At 36.8% G+C, this 17,411-nt stretch overlaps 1 protein-coding gene across 1 annotated transcript in view; it reads left to right on the top strand.

Moving 5' to 3' along the window:
* The first annotated feature begins 1,442 nt into the window (after positions 1-1,442).
* Positions 1,443-17,411, top strand: part of LOC147821247 (adhesion G protein-coupled receptor V1-like) — a 37,116-nt gene continuing 21,147 nt past the window's right edge. Inside the window, exons 1-6 of the mRNA XM_087201151.1 lie at positions 1,443-1,661; positions 4,546-4,578; positions 6,236-6,362; positions 6,449-6,634; positions 8,890-9,125; positions 14,936-15,070. Of these exons, the coding sequence (XP_087057277.1) occupies positions 1,630-1,661; positions 4,546-4,578; positions 6,236-6,362; positions 6,449-6,481 (225 nt within the window). The 5' untranslated portion in view covers positions 1,443-1,629 and the 3' untranslated portion in view covers positions 6,482-6,634; positions 8,890-9,125; positions 14,936-15,070. The remainder of the gene's footprint in view (positions 1,662-4,545; positions 4,579-6,235; positions 6,363-6,448; positions 6,635-8,889; positions 9,126-14,935; positions 15,071-17,411) is intronic.

The raw sequence follows: 17,411 nt of genomic DNA, 5'->3' as shown, positions 1-17,411 counted from the left end.
GCCCCGGGATTTAGCTCAGTGGCATGTGTCTGCCTGGCAGCTCAAGGTCCTGAGTTCGATCCCTGGTACCACAAAACAAAAAAGAAAAAACCCATTTTTCAAAATAGTTGTGATTTTCCATATTTCTTAAACTGTTTTCTTCAAAAACTAAAAAGCATTTGTTTGTTCTTTTTTATTTTCATTAATGTTTATTGGTACATTTTAGGTATAAAATACAGTTGCATTCCTCGTTGGGATCTTGTATCTTTACATGGTGTGTCTTAGTTCTTATTTTTAGCATTTGTTTGTTCTTAAAAGTGTGGGTTGGTTGTTTTTAATCTTATAAATCTATGCATTTACCCTTTCAGCCTTTTCCTTTGAGAAAAGTTAACTTTTAGGAAAAGTTTGGGGCTCCTTAGATCTGTATTCTTCCTCTCTTAGGAAATAGCATTAAAACTAGGAGTTTCCCTTTTTTCTCCTTGACTATATGCATTCCCCAGGTGGGGTAGGGTCAGCCCCGTGTTAGTCTTCTTGTCTCCCCTGAGAATCTTACTTGGCTCACTGGTCTCAGTTTCTGACCATGAGTAGCAGAATGGTCAGGGTTGAACATATTTGTGCGTGTCCCAAGATGAAGTGTGTCAAAAGGCGAAGAAAAAGAATGACGGCTCTTTTAGGAGCATAAAATAGCATATCTAACATTATTTGTTTCATTGAAAAGACTTCATTGCGATCGATAGTGAGCCTTTTAAATTGTATATATTTAAAGTGTAGTACATTTGAACAAAACTGCCAAGTTGGATTTAAGAATTAGCAGCCATTTATGTAGCTCATACTGCGAAGAGACAGTATTCTAGAAGCTTTATTTAAACTATCTCTTGACCTCATACTAAGCTTGCAAACTTGGGAATCATTAGCTTCAGTACGCACCAGAAAATCAAAATCATATTAAATATCTTGCCCAGGGTAACCAGGAGCCATGCTACAATATCTGATTTTATTTTTGCTGTGTATATAGTATTGATTAGAAATGTTTTCTTATTTTACCGCCTGTCACTTTAGGATGCATTTCATATAACATAATTTTCTAGTTTTAATTATAAAAGTTAGTTTTTCAGTTTACATTTTGATATTATTGCTTTCTTTTCCAGAGAATCTCTGATGGAAAATTATTCTTTAAGCAGGGTTGCTGTTTTTCATGATTCCGTGGCTTTCCAAGTCTCACATGTTTTTATGTGGGAGTGACCTTATAAATAAATTTGATCAGCAAAACTAAAAAACGTATCTTAAATTGTCTTCATGGTTAGAGAGGGTCTCTTCAATTGTCTTTTTGGTGTTATTTAATAGTTTACGTCTCTGGAGTCCACATATCCACCTGATGATACTGGATGCATGGAATGCATTGAGCATATATTTTAGCAGAAATTGTTCTGTGTGTTTGTTTTGCTTTGTTTTTATAAGGTATACATTTCTCTGCATCAGGGTGGAACTGATGGCCAGGCTACTGTCTACTGGAGTTTGAAGCCCTCAGGCTTTAACTCACAAGCAGTCACCAAGGATGATATCAGTCCCTTTAACGGCTCTGTTGTATTTTTATCTGGTCAAAGTGACACAACAATCAACATTACTGTCAAAGGCGATGGCATACCAGAAATGAATGAAACTGTAACACCTTCTCTAGACAGGTAATAATCCACCTAGGTACTGTTTAGTAGCCTTTATATGTTTGAGTTCTCTTAAATAATTTTCTTTTTGTTCTAATTGTTTTCTCTATATGAAATTAAAAAACTCAAATAGTGTTATGCTGGCTTTTGTTATTTATTGATGGCTTCTGGTTAGTCTATGAATGTTATATCTTTCAGTAAACTTTTACCTTGCTATTTGTCATGAAGGAGCATTAGAGAATTTATGGGGAGTATTAGATATATTTGAAGCATGGTCAGTACACTTCAATATTTCAAAAAGGCAGGAAAACATCCAAAATGGTTTAATTTTTGACAGAGGAGAGGATCAGAGCTTTCTTGGATAAAAAGAAAGCATTAATCTTCATTATTTTTGCTTTGAATTTAAAGACTAAGGCCTATTTTTTAGACAGCTAAAAATTACATAAATTTGAAGGGTACTTTTCAGTTATACAAGAAGTTACTTAGAATTTATTGGAGACAATGTACTTTATGTTACTATCACAATCTCTGAAGAGAGTTTTTCCCCAATAATTTAGAAAATCATTTTTTAAAACAAAAAACTACTGTGTTTAATTGACGTTAATGATTTTTAAAAATCAAAACCAAACTCATCTTGTGCGGACCTCATTGTATTGATACTGATACAGATTAGAGGAGGTTACTGTGAGGTGAAGATGTTGCAGACTTCGTATTTAGAAAGAGTAAAATTCACAGGTAAATGAGCTGTTTTGTACTATATTCTTCCGGTATTAAGTGATTAAAAATTACTTTATATAATTGTTGGACCTTTCTATATCCTATTACCAGTCTTTATTAGGTTTTATTTCTATGAAGGTGTTTTGTCTGAACACATTTTAAAACCCTGATGAGTAGTTGTTCTTTTATTTTTATGTGAAGAAAAATATAGACTGCACAGAACAAATCTATTGGATGACCACGATTTATTTTGTTCTCAGAACCACATTATGTTTACTTTCTCCTTTCCATGAAAAGTAAAACAAAAACAAAACAACAGAAAAACCAAAAAATGAAAACCAAATATCATGCACACACAGTTCAAATGACATGGGCCTAGTATACTTTTTATATCTTTTTTTGGTACCAGGCATCGAACTTGGGACCTTGCGCTTGTGAGGCAGGTGGCAGAACCACTGAGCTAAATCCCTGGCCTAAATTTTCTTTGTACCTTTTTTTTTTTTTGCCTAGTATACTTTTTAGATGTCATCTTAAGAAAAGGTATTTTATATGAGGAAAAAATCAGTGAAATGTAAAGTAAACTGAAAATTATTTTTTTATGTATGTCATTTTTGCCTTACATTAGGTGTGAATACCTACTAAGTCAGTGAACAATCTTGAAGAAAATTACAGAAAAATTGAGTGATTATAAACCAAAAGCAATACATAAAAACTTTGGTCCTTCAGCCAAGAGTTTTTGCTCTCAATTGAATGTTTAATTATTTAAATCATGCTTTTGCAAATTCATAGTGACTTTTCATATTTTTTCAAGTAGTCATTTTTAATCACATCATGTAAACATTTGAAATTAAAATGAAAATGATTTAAAAGTTCTATTTTCTTTTCCTTCCTCCCTTCCTCCCTTCTTTCCTTCCTTCCTTCCTCCTTCTTTCTTTTTTCTCTCCTTTTTTGCTTTTACTCTTTTCTCTTTCTCTCCTATGGAGTTAAAAATGGTATGCAAGGAGTACAAATTCTAAGGTAGAAAATTTTAGAAATTATTGATTCTTTTTAAATAGAAGAAATTGATTAAAATATATTGAAGTGTCTTAATTCTGTTTGTAACTATTGCATGAAGAAGAATAAAGAAATTATGCTTCAGTGTTCAAAGATTTACTTAAATGAATGTGAGAATAATGTCTGATTTGGAAGTGCCTATTATATCAAAACTTTTTAATTTTTGCAAAATTTTAACAAAAGTGAAGCAATGAGTGGTTGTGTGATTACAATGAAGCAATACAATGTTGCAACAAAAATAATAACACTATTGCAATACAGTTCATAATCTTCTTTTAATGTCAAGTGAAATTCTTTATACACCAACTAAGTACTGTATAGCCAAAAGTTGCCTTCCTACTAAACAATTTATGGTACTTCTAATACTATACCACTTGAAAAGATTCTGTTTAATTTTTTCCAAATCAGAAACAATTTCATTATACCAGATTATTTTAGAGAAATGTAATTAATTAAATGTAATTGGTATATAAGCCATTATTTCTAAATGGTATATCTGACTGTAAAAATTAAGCTCATAATCTTTACATTTTGACATGGGGTTCCAAAGGCTTATTTGAAAATGAAATAAATTGGATATTTGAAAACATACTTAGATTTCCTGATAAAGTTTTAATTAAAAGTTGTATTTTATAACTTCTTGGATGCATTCATGTGTAAACAATGAAAGGCACAGATTTCTGTGCTTACAGAGATTTGATTTTACTAACTCGGGACAACTGGCTCTGGATCTGAGGATGGAATTTCTTAAAACCTAATCAAAGCCACTAAGTGATTATAAGCAGGGCTGAATGAAATCTGCTCAGCTGCTGTGGTCTGAGAGCCTGTAAGGTGCTTGGCAGGCAGTGCTCGGAGGAGGCCAGGAAAGGAATGCTGTGAATGGGTCTTGGCACTCTGGCTGCCATAGGGCCATCTTCCCTAAGTGGGGACGGTGAGCAGTTGTCAATAGCAAAGAGCCCCGTGCCCAGTTTCCATAACATGAAGATTACTGGCTCTCGGGAAAGAAAGAAAGAAAGGCTTTCTGTAGCTTTATTTTTACCCTGCCACTCTACGTTTCTAGCAGTATTCGTGAGATTTTGGCAAATGGTGCTTTCACCTCCTTTGCCCCCTCCCACAATTCTTTCTGTATTGACAGGGTAGAGACTGAAAGATTTGTCATGCATTTTGGGTAAGTGCACAAAGTAATGGCTTGTTTTTGGTGATTTGACATTTTTGTTGTGCTAGTGATTGTTTTTGGACAGACTGCTGTTCTGCATGATCACGTCTTGAGAAATTTTTCTTGTCCACTTGCCTGTGCATGCCTGTGTGTAGCTTTATTTTCTAATGCTAACAGGGACTTTTATGAAGTTTTTAGGTTATTTGGTCCTAAGAGTTGTAAAATATGAATACATTTAAAATGCTTGATAAAATGTTTGAGAATTAGTTATCAAATATTTTGAGGAATTTAAAACTGTAAATCTCCGTATAGCTTACACATAACCTAGAGCACAATCATTGTGCTTTATTGTGGAATCTTTTATGTATAACAAAGAATTAGCAATGAAGAACTTAAACTCTTCTATTGCTTTTATGAATGTAGCTAAGCAATTTTGCTTTTATCAGAGTGTTAAATATATAGAACTTTGCAGAATTTGCATTTTATATATCGGTAGCATATTTCAAGAAAGTTTTAAAATAAATTCATTTGTTTAATGCTCATATTTTACATTTTGATCCAGCTTTCATGTCTACATAAGCTAAATGTGGACAGGAAATTTTAATTAGGATAGTGATATATGTGAAATATAGGCAGATTTGCTTTGAAAATTGTATGACAGAATTAGCAATATAAATAATTGTCCTTTTATTTGAATTATCTCTTCTGTCATCACTGGCATGCTAGGGTTGGTTGTCAGATTTCCAAAAGCTAAGGAATTATGTTATTTATTATGTAGGAACTGAGCTGACCGTTCTCCATGTTCCTACATTTTAATTGTGACTTTGAGGTCTGATCATGAATAGTTTGTGGTTCAATAGGAAGTCACATTTGGAAAGATTTAGATCTGGTTGCAGGATTGAAAATTCTTAAGAGCTTGCTGGCCTTTACACCCTCAGAACCACATAGTTTCTTTGATCATTCCAATTCTACACTGAGGATGAAAGCCAGAACTTTAAAAAAAATTAGTATGTTCTTTTGAGATACATTTATAAATTGTTATAGCATGTTATGCATCACAAACCCATTTTATTTCTTTCTTCCATGTATGTCTTACATTAAAAGAAAAAATGTATGAGGTTAAAAATTGAGGCATAAGAAGGGATCTGAAAGCCACAAAATATACTTCAAAACCTACTTATGATTGTGTTTATTTTTTATTGTGGCTTGCTTTAGTTTGTATAGTTATTTTACCTAATGTGTATATAACTTCAGTCAGTCAATATAATCTTATGTAATGAGATTTTAAAAGAAATTCCAATGTATATAAAAGTAAAAGTTTGGTTTTAAAATATTTTCTAAATACATATTACAGATTAAATATTTCTAAAACTGGAATAAAATCTGTAAATTTTGATATGCTATAAATATCTACAGCTTTTGGGTATTATATTGGTTTACATATGCAGTGTTTATTTCATTCAAATGAAAAAAGATTTAATGAAGCCAAAATTAGTTTTTCCACAAGGTTATGAGTAAAACTGTGTGTCTTAAGTGATTCACTTTAAAGTTTAATTTCTAATCACCTTTCTTTTAATTACTTGAAAGGCTTGTGAATTGCCTTAGGTGCCTGCAGATTTCAGAAGTAAGACTACTGCTAACAAGTGCCTTTCTGCCCTCTGACTTCCAGGGCTAATGTAGAAAATGAGGTGCTGAAATCTGGGTATACTAGCTGTGACCTAATTATTTTGGAAAATGATGATCCTGGGGGAGTTTTTGAATTTTCTCCTGGTTCCAGAGGACCCTATGTTATACATGTAAGTATTAAACTTCATTCTGTGTTCACCACTTCAGAGGAATGATGTAGAAGGACTTGCACTTTTGTGATTTTTTTTTTTTTAAGGAAGGAGAATCTGTAGAGCTCCACATTATTTGATCCCAGGGAGCTCTTGTAAAGCAGTTTCTGTACTACCAAGTAGAGCCAAGAGATAGCAGTGAATTCTATGGAAACATGGGGGTCCTGGAATTCAAACCCGGGGAAAGGGAAATAGTGATCACGTTGCTCTCAAGACTGGATGGCATTCCTGAGGTACTGGATTGCATTTTTCCTTTGTGTTTTATGGAAGGTTGGTAGTATCTGGTATATCATGAAATAAATATTTTGAACATTGGCAAGAAGACATAAGAAGGGACAAGTACCCATGTTTGGAAAATTAGATAGATGCTCTAATCAGAAAGGTGTATTTTTATCCTCCAGAAAGAAATAACTAAACCCACCAGTGAGACTGTGTGTGATCAGTTAAGTTTTATTTATGATCAGCCTTATGTGATCTTTATTGACTAAATTTTTAATGGTGTGGCTTTGCACTAAGTTTGCCAGTGGATTTAAGTTTTAATCAGGTACCGTATGGTACCATTATGTTTACACACCAATGCACAGCTGACTGTAGATTGTCAGCAACATGACCCTAACTTCTTGCCATTTTAGAAAAGTGTCAATGTTCATCTTTTTCCTTTTTGGATAATGTACTCTTATCCCGATATATTTTAATTGATAGGGGAATGTTAAAAATATTTCTAGGAATAATATCAGCTCTTTTGCCTTTTTAGGCATTGTGTGTTTCTGAAAAACTGAGCATATTCCTATTGTCAAATACCTGCATATTTTACTTGTGAAAATGTCTTTGCATTTTCTCATCTGGCCTGTTCATCTTAGCTGGATGAGTACTACTGGGTGGTCCTCAGCAGCCATGGTGAAAGGGAAAGTGAGTTGGGAAGTGCCACAGTTGTTAACATAACGATTCTAAAAAACGACGACCCTCACGGAGTTACAGAGTTTGTTTCTGACAGTCTCAGTGTGATGATAAATGAAAGCAAAGGAGACGATGTCTACAGTGGTAATTTATTGTTTCTTATGTTTTATTTCCATCTACTGAATAGGAAATGAATCATGTTTTTAATTCATTTCTTCAGCAGTTAGTTCTTTTCATTTGCCCATCATGCTTTAGCAATTACAAGTAGTATAGAAATTGGTCTTTTTAAAAATCATACTTAGGATTGCTGTTTCTGTTTCTTACAAAGTGTTGGAAGGACACTGATGATTTCAGTTAATCATATGTAATATAGTTCGAACACCCAGGGATGAATCAAGTCCAATAAGTTGGAAAAACATGCAAAGTAAGTGCCACTGCTAGTAAACTATTTCAGTGGCAGAAAATGAGAAATATTTTACTTTTAAAGCAGTTCATGGTGAGAAAATCACTCTGGGTGGGCAAGTGAAGCTTCCTGTAAAGGCCTTCAGCATTTAGGGTCCTCTATAGGACCTCATTGTAATTGCACCAAACTGACCACTCTTCTGTCCCTGTGCCACATGACTCTTAAATTCCACATGGTGATGGAAAAGATTAAGTCTATTTTTTTATTAATCATTTAACTGCTGAAGGATGACTAGGCTAGTATATTTTTATATGAACCTTGGAGAATGTGCTGAACAAATAATTGGCTTTTATTGAAAAGAGGTGTCATTTTTATTTTGAGCAATTTCTTTACTTGTTTTAAAGTTTGGTATATGTGTTCATATTTATTATAATTTATGTTTGTACTCCATAGCTGTTTATGGTGTAATAAGAAATCGAGGCAACTTTGGTGACGTTAGCATATCATGGGTGATTAGTCCTGACTTTACACAAGATGTATTTCCTGTGCAAGGGACTATTTTCTTTGGCGATCAGGAATTTTCAAAAAGTATCACCATATACTCCCTTCCAGATAAGGTAAATGTTGTACTTGTCACTCTCCATTTTTCTTATTATAGTTGCTTAGTGTTTTTTTTTTTGTTTTTTTTTTGGTACCAGGGATCGAACTCAGGTCCTTGTGCCCACGCAGCAGGTGGCGAAACCACTGAGCTAAATCCCTGGCCTATTGCTTATTATTTTTAATTAAGTAATTAAATACATGGTAATAGACTCTGTGATGAAGAACTCAGACATGACAGTGTCTCACTACAAGGTGAAAGGACAATGTTTTTTGGGCTCCCTGAGCGTGTGTTTCACTGTTAGAACTGACAGTGGTTAGTGACACACTCGTGTGTCAAATATCAGGGACTCAGAGTTGGGGGAGAGGTGTAGCCTTTGTACTTAAGCCCTTTGAAGAAAGGCCGTTTACCGTGCTCAGAGTCAGGACTCTGGGCTGTGGGGATCACAATCCCAGGTGGGGTTTCATCTCCTGACAGTAGAGAGAAACAAGTTGGAAACTGGAGAATACGCCTTTCTCAAGGAGGCAGCACTTAGATCAGCCTTGAAGGCCTGTTCCTCAAAAGACACAGTTCGGGCACTTTGGTTTTAGGATGGGAAGAGGACTATTTCATGTGGATGGTGTGAAAGAGAAACTGTGCACAGGGCCTCATGTAGGCTCAGTGGTGGGCGCCTCCGCCTGCGCAGCTCGCGGAGCGGGGGCCGGTCTCCTGCTTGCCTGTCGCGCCTCCACGTCGGATAACCAGCGCTGGAACTCTTCGGGCTCCGAGGAGGACCCGGAGACGGAGCCCGGGCCGCCTGTGGAGCACTGCGGCGGCCCTGAGCAAGGTGAGCCTCCGCGGGCCCGCGGACCGTCCGGAAGGTGCCGGGGTGCGGGGCTGACGGCGCCGCTGGAGCGCCTAGGTCAGGGTGGGCTGGGGAAGCGGGGAACTACTCGCCCTACTCGCCTTCCCTGCGGCTTGTGAGCCGCTGAGGACCGGGGAAGTGGGATCCAGTTCAGGAGATGCGCTGCACACCGCCACTCGAGTCCCAGCTGTCCCGGGCGTGGGAATCTGCGTTGGGCTAAGGTGGCATCCCAAGTAGTACTGGGCCGCCGGGAGGGGTGGGGTGGTGGTCCTGGTGGCGGTTCAAATCTGACCTTTCTAACTAGGTGAGTCTGGAGGTGCTTCTCGGAAAAGGTTCGGGGGACTCTGCTGCCGAGGCTGTATAGACAAGCCAGTTGACTCGGTTTGGACCCGCAATCTGAGGCGGTAGTCATTTTCGGTGTAGTGTGAGGTATCCGTGTGGAGCGCTTGTGTACTTTCCCCGTCACTCCTTACCCCGTTTCAGAAAAGAACTGTTTAATTGACACGTGGTGCCTTGGGTACAAAACTATTAATAGTAACTTGGAGCTTGTCAGATTGGAGACCAACCTTTAGTCCAGGAAGAAGAGTAGTATTTAATAAAATGTCTTTTTGTAGTAAGGGGCACAGAATAAGGCAAAAACATTCTATTTTTTTTTTCTGTGTTTTTAAAAACTCCTTTCCAAAATCTTAGCAAAGTAAATAGTCATGTACAGAACTGAAATTGAGTGATCTCTTGATAATGCTTTTTAAAAAAGTTTTTGCTAAGAGTAGACTCATAGCGTTTTCTACTTCTCTCCCTTCCTGTGAAACTTTCAGAAATGGCTGGAGCCAGCTGTTAACTTGGAGAGGGGGAGCTGAGGCCAGTCCCTCAACAAGCTGGTCATCAGATACCAGGTCATGTGCAACCACTGGCTATTAAGAAATCACTCTGCTTCCATCTTTGAGTCATTTGGACATCATTTGTGGGATTGTTTCATATTAGGCTTTTATGTATGAGAAGCGGTGTAGGAAAGGCATGAGTATGTCAAACTCAAGGCTTTTCGTTATATAGCTGACAAATTGTGTTGTGTGTTGATAGAATCTCCCCAGGGTTTCTTTCGATTAAATGTATCTTACAATTTAGAACTCTGCATTGACCATACCGTGTAATAGATAAACATTTTCAGATGGGGAAGTGTGAAGTGTGTTGTTTTCAATGATTTATTGAGAGTTTCATCCCTTTTCTCATTAGATGAGAAGCAGATTGTCATATTAGTATCATTGTAATATTGTTTTATAAAACATGCTGTACTTTTGACCTGTTATCACTTTTTTGAAGGTGCCGAGGAGGGGTGTAACTGGTGAATAAAGGTCTCCTGCTCTGAGTACAGTATTAACTGTATGCAGAGTAGAATAGTAGATATACCAGAGATTAAAAAATGGGAAGACTATCTCCTTGGTATTTAAGTGTGTACAAATGCAGTATTTGACCACTATCAAGGGTAATAGGTTCAATTTTGACTGTTGCTCTGTATGTAGAATCAACATGAATAAAGCTTTTGGTATTATTCTTTTTTTTTTTTTTTTTTTTTGGTACTGGGGATCGAACTCTGGACTTTGCACCTGTGAGGCAGGTGGTGGAACCACTGAGCTAAATCCAGCCCTTTGGTATTATTCTTAATGCCTGTGAAGGACATTTCCCTGAAATTCAAAAATTTATGGTTATATCTGTTTTTTGGAAGATTTTAGTTAAGGGTGTTTTGTTTTTTGAAGGTGCTGGGTATCAAACCTAGGGTCTGTCGAATGCTAGCTGAGTGTTCTACAACTGAGCTACATAGCCCTAGCTGTAGGAAGCGTACTTTATATTAAATGAACACACTGGGGACGGTACCTGTTTTTAAGTTTAAAGAACACGTTACATATTTCAAGTTCTTTACTTGATCATTTACTTATCTATAGTGCTTGACACAACAAAGGTTTCATTTTTCATCATGGTCAAATGTTGTGTATATTGTAGATATGGGGAAGCAGTTGGGCTCCTCACAGTTATGAACCATGTGAGGAATACAGTACCTGATACTGAAACAACAGTTACAACTCAGCTTCTGTTCTTTTCCTTCTATGGAGTAATGTCAATAAGTCCCAACACTAATTTCTTCTCCCCTAGGATAGAATGGATCTGAAACAGGAGAGTGTTTGAATTTGTATTAAAAATATGCCAGTCCAAAGTTTTTTTCTTCTATATAATAATCTGAAATACTTATGAAAGTTTCCCAGAATAGTGGATAGATTGTGATTTTAGGTGCTCATCACACATGTGAAGGTGAAACATTGTTGGGAAAAGACTTACACCTTAGTAGGACTTGAAAGCAGCTTAGCCTGGTAAAATAAAGTTTATCTCAATCTCCCCCATGGTTTTCTGAATCCTCGCCCCTACCTGTTGCCTAAAATTCTGTGAGTCCCTGTCAGTGCTGCCCTTTCCATAGAGTTTTTTCTTTGCTGGTCATTGAAGACAGCCTTCCCTTGATTTCCCATAGTGTTTTTTTTTTCAATTTGCTTCTGACTCTCATTCTAAATATATCTTTTTTTGTTCTTAAATTTGTGCTTGCTGGACTGTAGGCTACAGGAGTTTGGATTCTCTTGTCATGTCTAGAATATTGCCTTGTCTGAATTGTTAAATGGGGAAGTAAGGGAATGAACCTGAGAGCGAAGGTGAAAACTTGCCTTCCAGGTACAATAATAGCAGCTCAGGGCCGGGGGTTTAGCTCAGTGGCACCGCACCTCCCTTGCAGGTGCAAGGTCCCGAATTCAATCCCTGGTTAAAAAAAAAACCCCAAATAACAGCTCGAATTTACTGAGTAGAGTCCTGGAGCTTCTATAATTTGTGGATTTCTCTATACTGAAATAATACACATCATAGGTACGTAATTGCTTGGGACCCTCTGGTCCTTTGGGAAGGGGTCTAACAAGAGACATTGACAGTTTCATTAGCTAGGCGTGCAAATACTGTGTGCTAGACACTAAATTTATTGTTTAATCTTAATGGTAGTGATGAGAAGCAAGGAAGGGTAAATATATGGAGAGTCTTAAATACCAATCCATCCACTGTTAAAGTAGGCAGTGGGAAGCTGCCCATGTAAATTGAGGAGCTGGAGTCACAATAAAATTAATATGTAGGTACATGTGTGGGCAATACGCCTTTTGTGTAAATAAGTTTATGTAACTTATGAAGAAGCAGAAGATATTAGACAAAGTTATTAGGCCTCAGGAATCAAGAAACTTGATAATTTTATTGAATAATTGAATATGTGGAAGACAAGGCTAATGTAAGGATTGAATTTTTTCCCTTTTTTAAATTAGTACATGTTTGCTGCAGGTAATAGTTACATTTCTTGGGGGGAGTTGGTACCTGTAGATGACACATCTCAGTCCCTCATCTCCCTACTTCCTTGTAGGGAACCAGGGCAAGGGGACATTACTAGAACCTCTGCAGTAAGTCCTAGTCTCCTGCGAGCCAAGGCAGCACGAGGGGAATTAATTACAGGAAAGGTAGAAACCTGAAACTTTGAGAAGAAGCTGAGCTTTGGGTCTGATCAGTGCTGCTCTGGGCGGCAAAGAGGAAAGCCCCCGGCTTACCTCAGTACATCAGGAGAAACAAATGTAACAAAAGACTTGCAGGGAGTTCAGCACATCCTGCCTAAACAAGATGTAACAGTCCAAGAACAATGAGGAACGGAGTAGATGTTTGTTCCTCCCAGGATGTTTTCAGCTCCCAGGATGTTTCTTGTCCTGGAGAATCACAGCCTCATGGGATCATTGAGGTCTCAGTTGTGACCAGAGGCCAAAATGGAGTTAAGTCTCAGAATTCCATAGGTGGGCTGTAGGCAAGAGAACTAGGCTAACCAAATGATTTTACCCTGAAATTATGTAGCGTGGCTCCCAACGCTTCTACTGTCTTTTATTTTCTCTTTACAGTATTTGTATTTTGAGCTTCTCATAGAAGAGGAACCATGTAATATTTAACCTTCTGTGTTTGATTTATTTCACTTAACATTATGGTTTCAAGGTGCCTCCGTTTTCCTACAAGTTTATCCGTCCTTATGGCTGAGTAGTACCCCATTATATATAAATACCATACTTTATATATTCATCTTTTGACAGACATTTAGGCTGCTTCCAAGATTCAACTATTATGTATTGTGCTACTATAAATATGGCTATGCGTGCATATCTTAAGGGTTTAATGTGAAGGAAAAATTAATAGAATTCGGCAATGAGCTACAAGGAATGAGAAGGGACAGATTATGTTCTGTGACTAAGCATTTTCATTATTTTATTCAGCCATTCAAACAATAAGTAGAGAAACACAAGCTCCAAGAAATTCACTCCTCAAAGCTCTTTTCACAAGAAGTAGTGAAGTAGTTGAGTCTATTTAATCTTGTATCTGCTATTCTGTTCAGGTAATGTACTGTAAGCCTACACGAGGTTTGAGTCTGCCTGACTACAGAATTGTGTACAGCCAAGAAAATAGGAACAGAGGGAAGAACACCTTGCAGAAGAAGGAGAGTTCAGTTTTGTTTGTAACAGTCATTTACTTGAAGTTGGTATCTAAATCGTGGTAAATTGAAAGCAGTTACAAATAAGGAATAGTGACTAGGGAGCCCCTAGCGATTGTTAGTATAGGTGAGTTCTTACAGAGGGTTGTAAAAATGGGCTTTAAAGATTTAAAAGTTGAACCTATCTCAAACATGCTCAATTAGGGAATAGGAAAAGAAAGATTTCTCCACAGGTGAAGAACCTGAGCCAGTTCATTACATGGAAACAATCAATTTTGAAGTAGTTTTTGGAACTAGTAGATATTTTTTGGAATTGTTTATACTTAAAACCCCAGAGCATAAAGAAAAACAAGCAAAATTAAGTTTTCTCATAGAAGTTCCATTTTTTTCTTTGCCATTTTATTGATGGTGATTTCTGTGCATCAGTATTTGAGTGACATAGAAATCACCTTTAGGTACAGAATAAGAATATACCAAGGAGAATATACCAAGTATTTTTTCAAAAACCAATTTATTAGAAAATAAACCAGGGCCAGGGATTTATCTCTTTGGTGCCATGATTGCCTGCCAAGTGCAAGGTCCTAAGTTTGATTTCCGGTTCCCCCCCCACCCCAGATACCAATTAATTAGAAAATATATCCTTAGAGAAACTTGGAAAATGAACTGAGCATTTTAAATACATAGTATTGAGTTCTATAGGGGAAGAATTAAAGTTGATGTGGACTGAAGATCTCATCTAGTATTTTTACTTTGATGTCGTTATGACTGTCATCAGTTTTCATACGAGGTTAACTTACAATAAAAGGAGAATTTTGGCAGTTCTTGGCCCCACACTTCTGTTGATTTAGAAGCCTTGGCACAGTACCTGGTATGAGAGAGAGACTATAACTGGACTTACTTTTCTGTTGACTGAGGTCATTGTGACAGGGCCGAGAACCATTTCTAAATGTCATGAAGGTTGAGGAGGGGGAGGATAAAAGCATGCAAAGAACAAAGCAGAACTTTGCATCAGAATCTTGCTTTGGCTTGATTCTTCAGATGTTAGAGATAAGAAAGTGTTGTATTTTATTTCCTGCCTATTTAAACTATTGTAAAAATGACTAAAAATCATATAGTCTCAAAAATCTCAACTTTTCATGTTACCATTTTATTGCTTATGCTCATAACTAAATTAGAACTCATGTTTTGGTTTTAAAAGTTTGGATTTCTGACTTTGATATTTTTTTTTCCTCCTGTGCCTTCCCTTTTCCACCCCCAGTGGGCAAACTACATTCATGGGTGGCAGGATCGTTGGGTAGTTTTGAAGAATAATACTCTGAGTTACTACAGATCTGAAGATGAGACAGAGTATGGCTGAAGGGGATCCATCCGCATTAGCAAGGCTGTGATCATGGTGAGTTCCTATTTCTCTTCAACAAGGATTCATTGAGCATCACCTATAGTCAGGAACCATATACATCTGTGAACAAAATGAACATCCATGCTTTGGTGGAGCATGTTTTCTAATACTTTTTTTTTTCTTTTTGGTACCGGGGATCAAACTCAGGACCTTGCGCTTGAGAGGCAGGCCCCGGGACTGCTGAGCTAAATCCCCGGCCCTCTTACACTTTTTCATCAGTTATTTTGGCGTGCTTATCACTATGTAGTGTTGTTTTGTATAGGTATGTAATATTTCATATCCAGTGAAATTGGGACATTTACTTCATAAATTATGGAAAGAGTTAAATCAGGAAAATCATATAAAATTTACATCTTATTTTCAGCTTAAAATATATGAATATATATTCATTTGCCAGGTTTTTCATGTTGAGCAAATGTCATCTTTTGTGATGCTGAGAATTGTTACTGTGTTAACTGTATCCGTAATTATGTCCAATCTAGTTTCCAGTTTTGCTTCCCCTAAAGTGGAGTGAGAGTTGAAAGGTACTTTTGAAAAACTGATTCTGGGCTCTTTCTGTGATGTTCCCTAACATCTTGCAATTGTGTCACCTTTATCTAATGTAACATTTTTTTTTTTTTTTTGGTACCGGGGATCAAAATCGGGTCCTTGTGCTTGCCGCTTGGGCAGCAGGCAGCGAAACCACTGAGCTAAATCCCTGGCCCTAGTGTAACACCTTTGAAAGGAATAACTCACTTTTGAGTCATTCTACTTAGTTTACATTCAACTCTGGACTGCAGTCCATAGACTTAATGTAATTCATTTGTGTAAGAATAAAAAGTGGACTGGCCTAAACAGGTTTGGGAATAACAACTGACTTGTTTAGCATGTAATTCAGTTATACTGGGATCAGGAGTGTTTGATTATGGCTGGATGGAGCGGCTTATGCCTGTAATTCCAGCCTTTTGGGAGGCTGAGGCAGGAAGATTCTAGGTTCAAACCCAGCCTGAATAACTGAATGACTTGGCATGACCTTATCTCAAAATAAACAATTTTTAAAAGATTTGGAATGTAGCTCAGTGCTGAGGTGCTGGGTTCAGTTCCCAGCACTGAAAAAATTAAAAGTTCTTAATTGTAACAAAAATAGTTAGTTGAGAGTGGCTAGAATGCCGTATCCACATTTATATTTAGTAAAGGGCTAAAACTATATTGGCTACGGTAGGACAGGTAAATGGAGATAGCTCAGTTAAGGGAGCTATTGTAGTTAATGTCTAACGTTGGGTATGCTAAAATAAGAGTATACATTTTATTCCCCCATTCAAAGAGAAATCACATTTTCTAATAGAATTTATTTTATCTTCCTTATAAAAGTAAAAGGTATACTTTGGATTTGTTACTGTTTGTATCTCATTTATGTCATGCATTTAAGGAAAATCTTACAGAATTTTTCCATCATTTTTTATACATTTGATATATTCAAGTTTGAAAAGAGAAGCTTAGTTAGATATCAAGTTGGAAAAGCAGGAATTGTTTGGAAGCATTAAGCTACTATTCTTCATTCTAGGGACAATTTTAAATAAATATTTTGAACTTTAAAGCTCAATATTTACTTTGATGTGTGGTAGATTATAGTGTTTTTCCAGTCTACTATTTTCAAAGTTTTTCTCTTGGGGCAAGGATTTAGCTCCGTGGTTCTGCTGCCTGCTTTGCAAGTGCAAGGTCCCAAGTTCGATCCCCGGTACCAAAAAACAAAACAAAACCAAACCAAAACAAACAAAAACAACAACGTTTTTCTCTTTTAAGATAAATCATTATTCATATCGGGATAGAATAGTGGATGGAAATATAGTTCATGATCTTGAAGTGTCTTTCCACGGGTTCTTCCCTGCTCCCCTTCTTTTGCATATGTCAGGTACATATTAATTGTAGTAATTGACTCGTTGAAAACAATGTTGATGATTGATGTCAAAAGGGGAGAGAAGTAAATATTATCTTTATCGTCTTCTAAGTAGTAGTATCCCTAGAGTACCATGGTCGTCTCCGTGGATTTAAATATAGTTATCCTATCTTGAAATATTGGCTGTAGTAGTAGTTCATGTCTTATTTGAAGAAAAGTGTTTTTTTGGTACCGGATGTCGAACTCGGGACCTTGCGCTTGCGAGGCAGGTGCCGGAACCACTGAGCTAAATTGCCAGCCCGAAGAAAAGTTTCAATAAACATTTTCATTGCATCTGAGGGGTAGAGAGCACTGTGTCACTTCATTGTAGATTTTGTGTGTGTGTGTGTGTGTGATAGTTACATTTGTACGCAGAACTTTCAGTTTGTTATATAGTTATAAGGAATGGGTAGAAAAGTG

Source organism: Heterocephalus glaber, unplaced genomic scaffold, assembly GCF_053883595.1.
Source record: "Heterocephalus glaber isolate CG9 unplaced genomic scaffold, H.glaber_assembly_v1.0 deba00001755, whole genome shotgun sequence".
In the NCBI taxonomy this organism is placed as follows: Eukaryota; Metazoa; Chordata; class Mammalia; order Rodentia; family Bathyergidae; genus Heterocephalus; species Heterocephalus glaber.
This window is presented reverse-complemented; position numbering and strand designations above follow the sequence as displayed.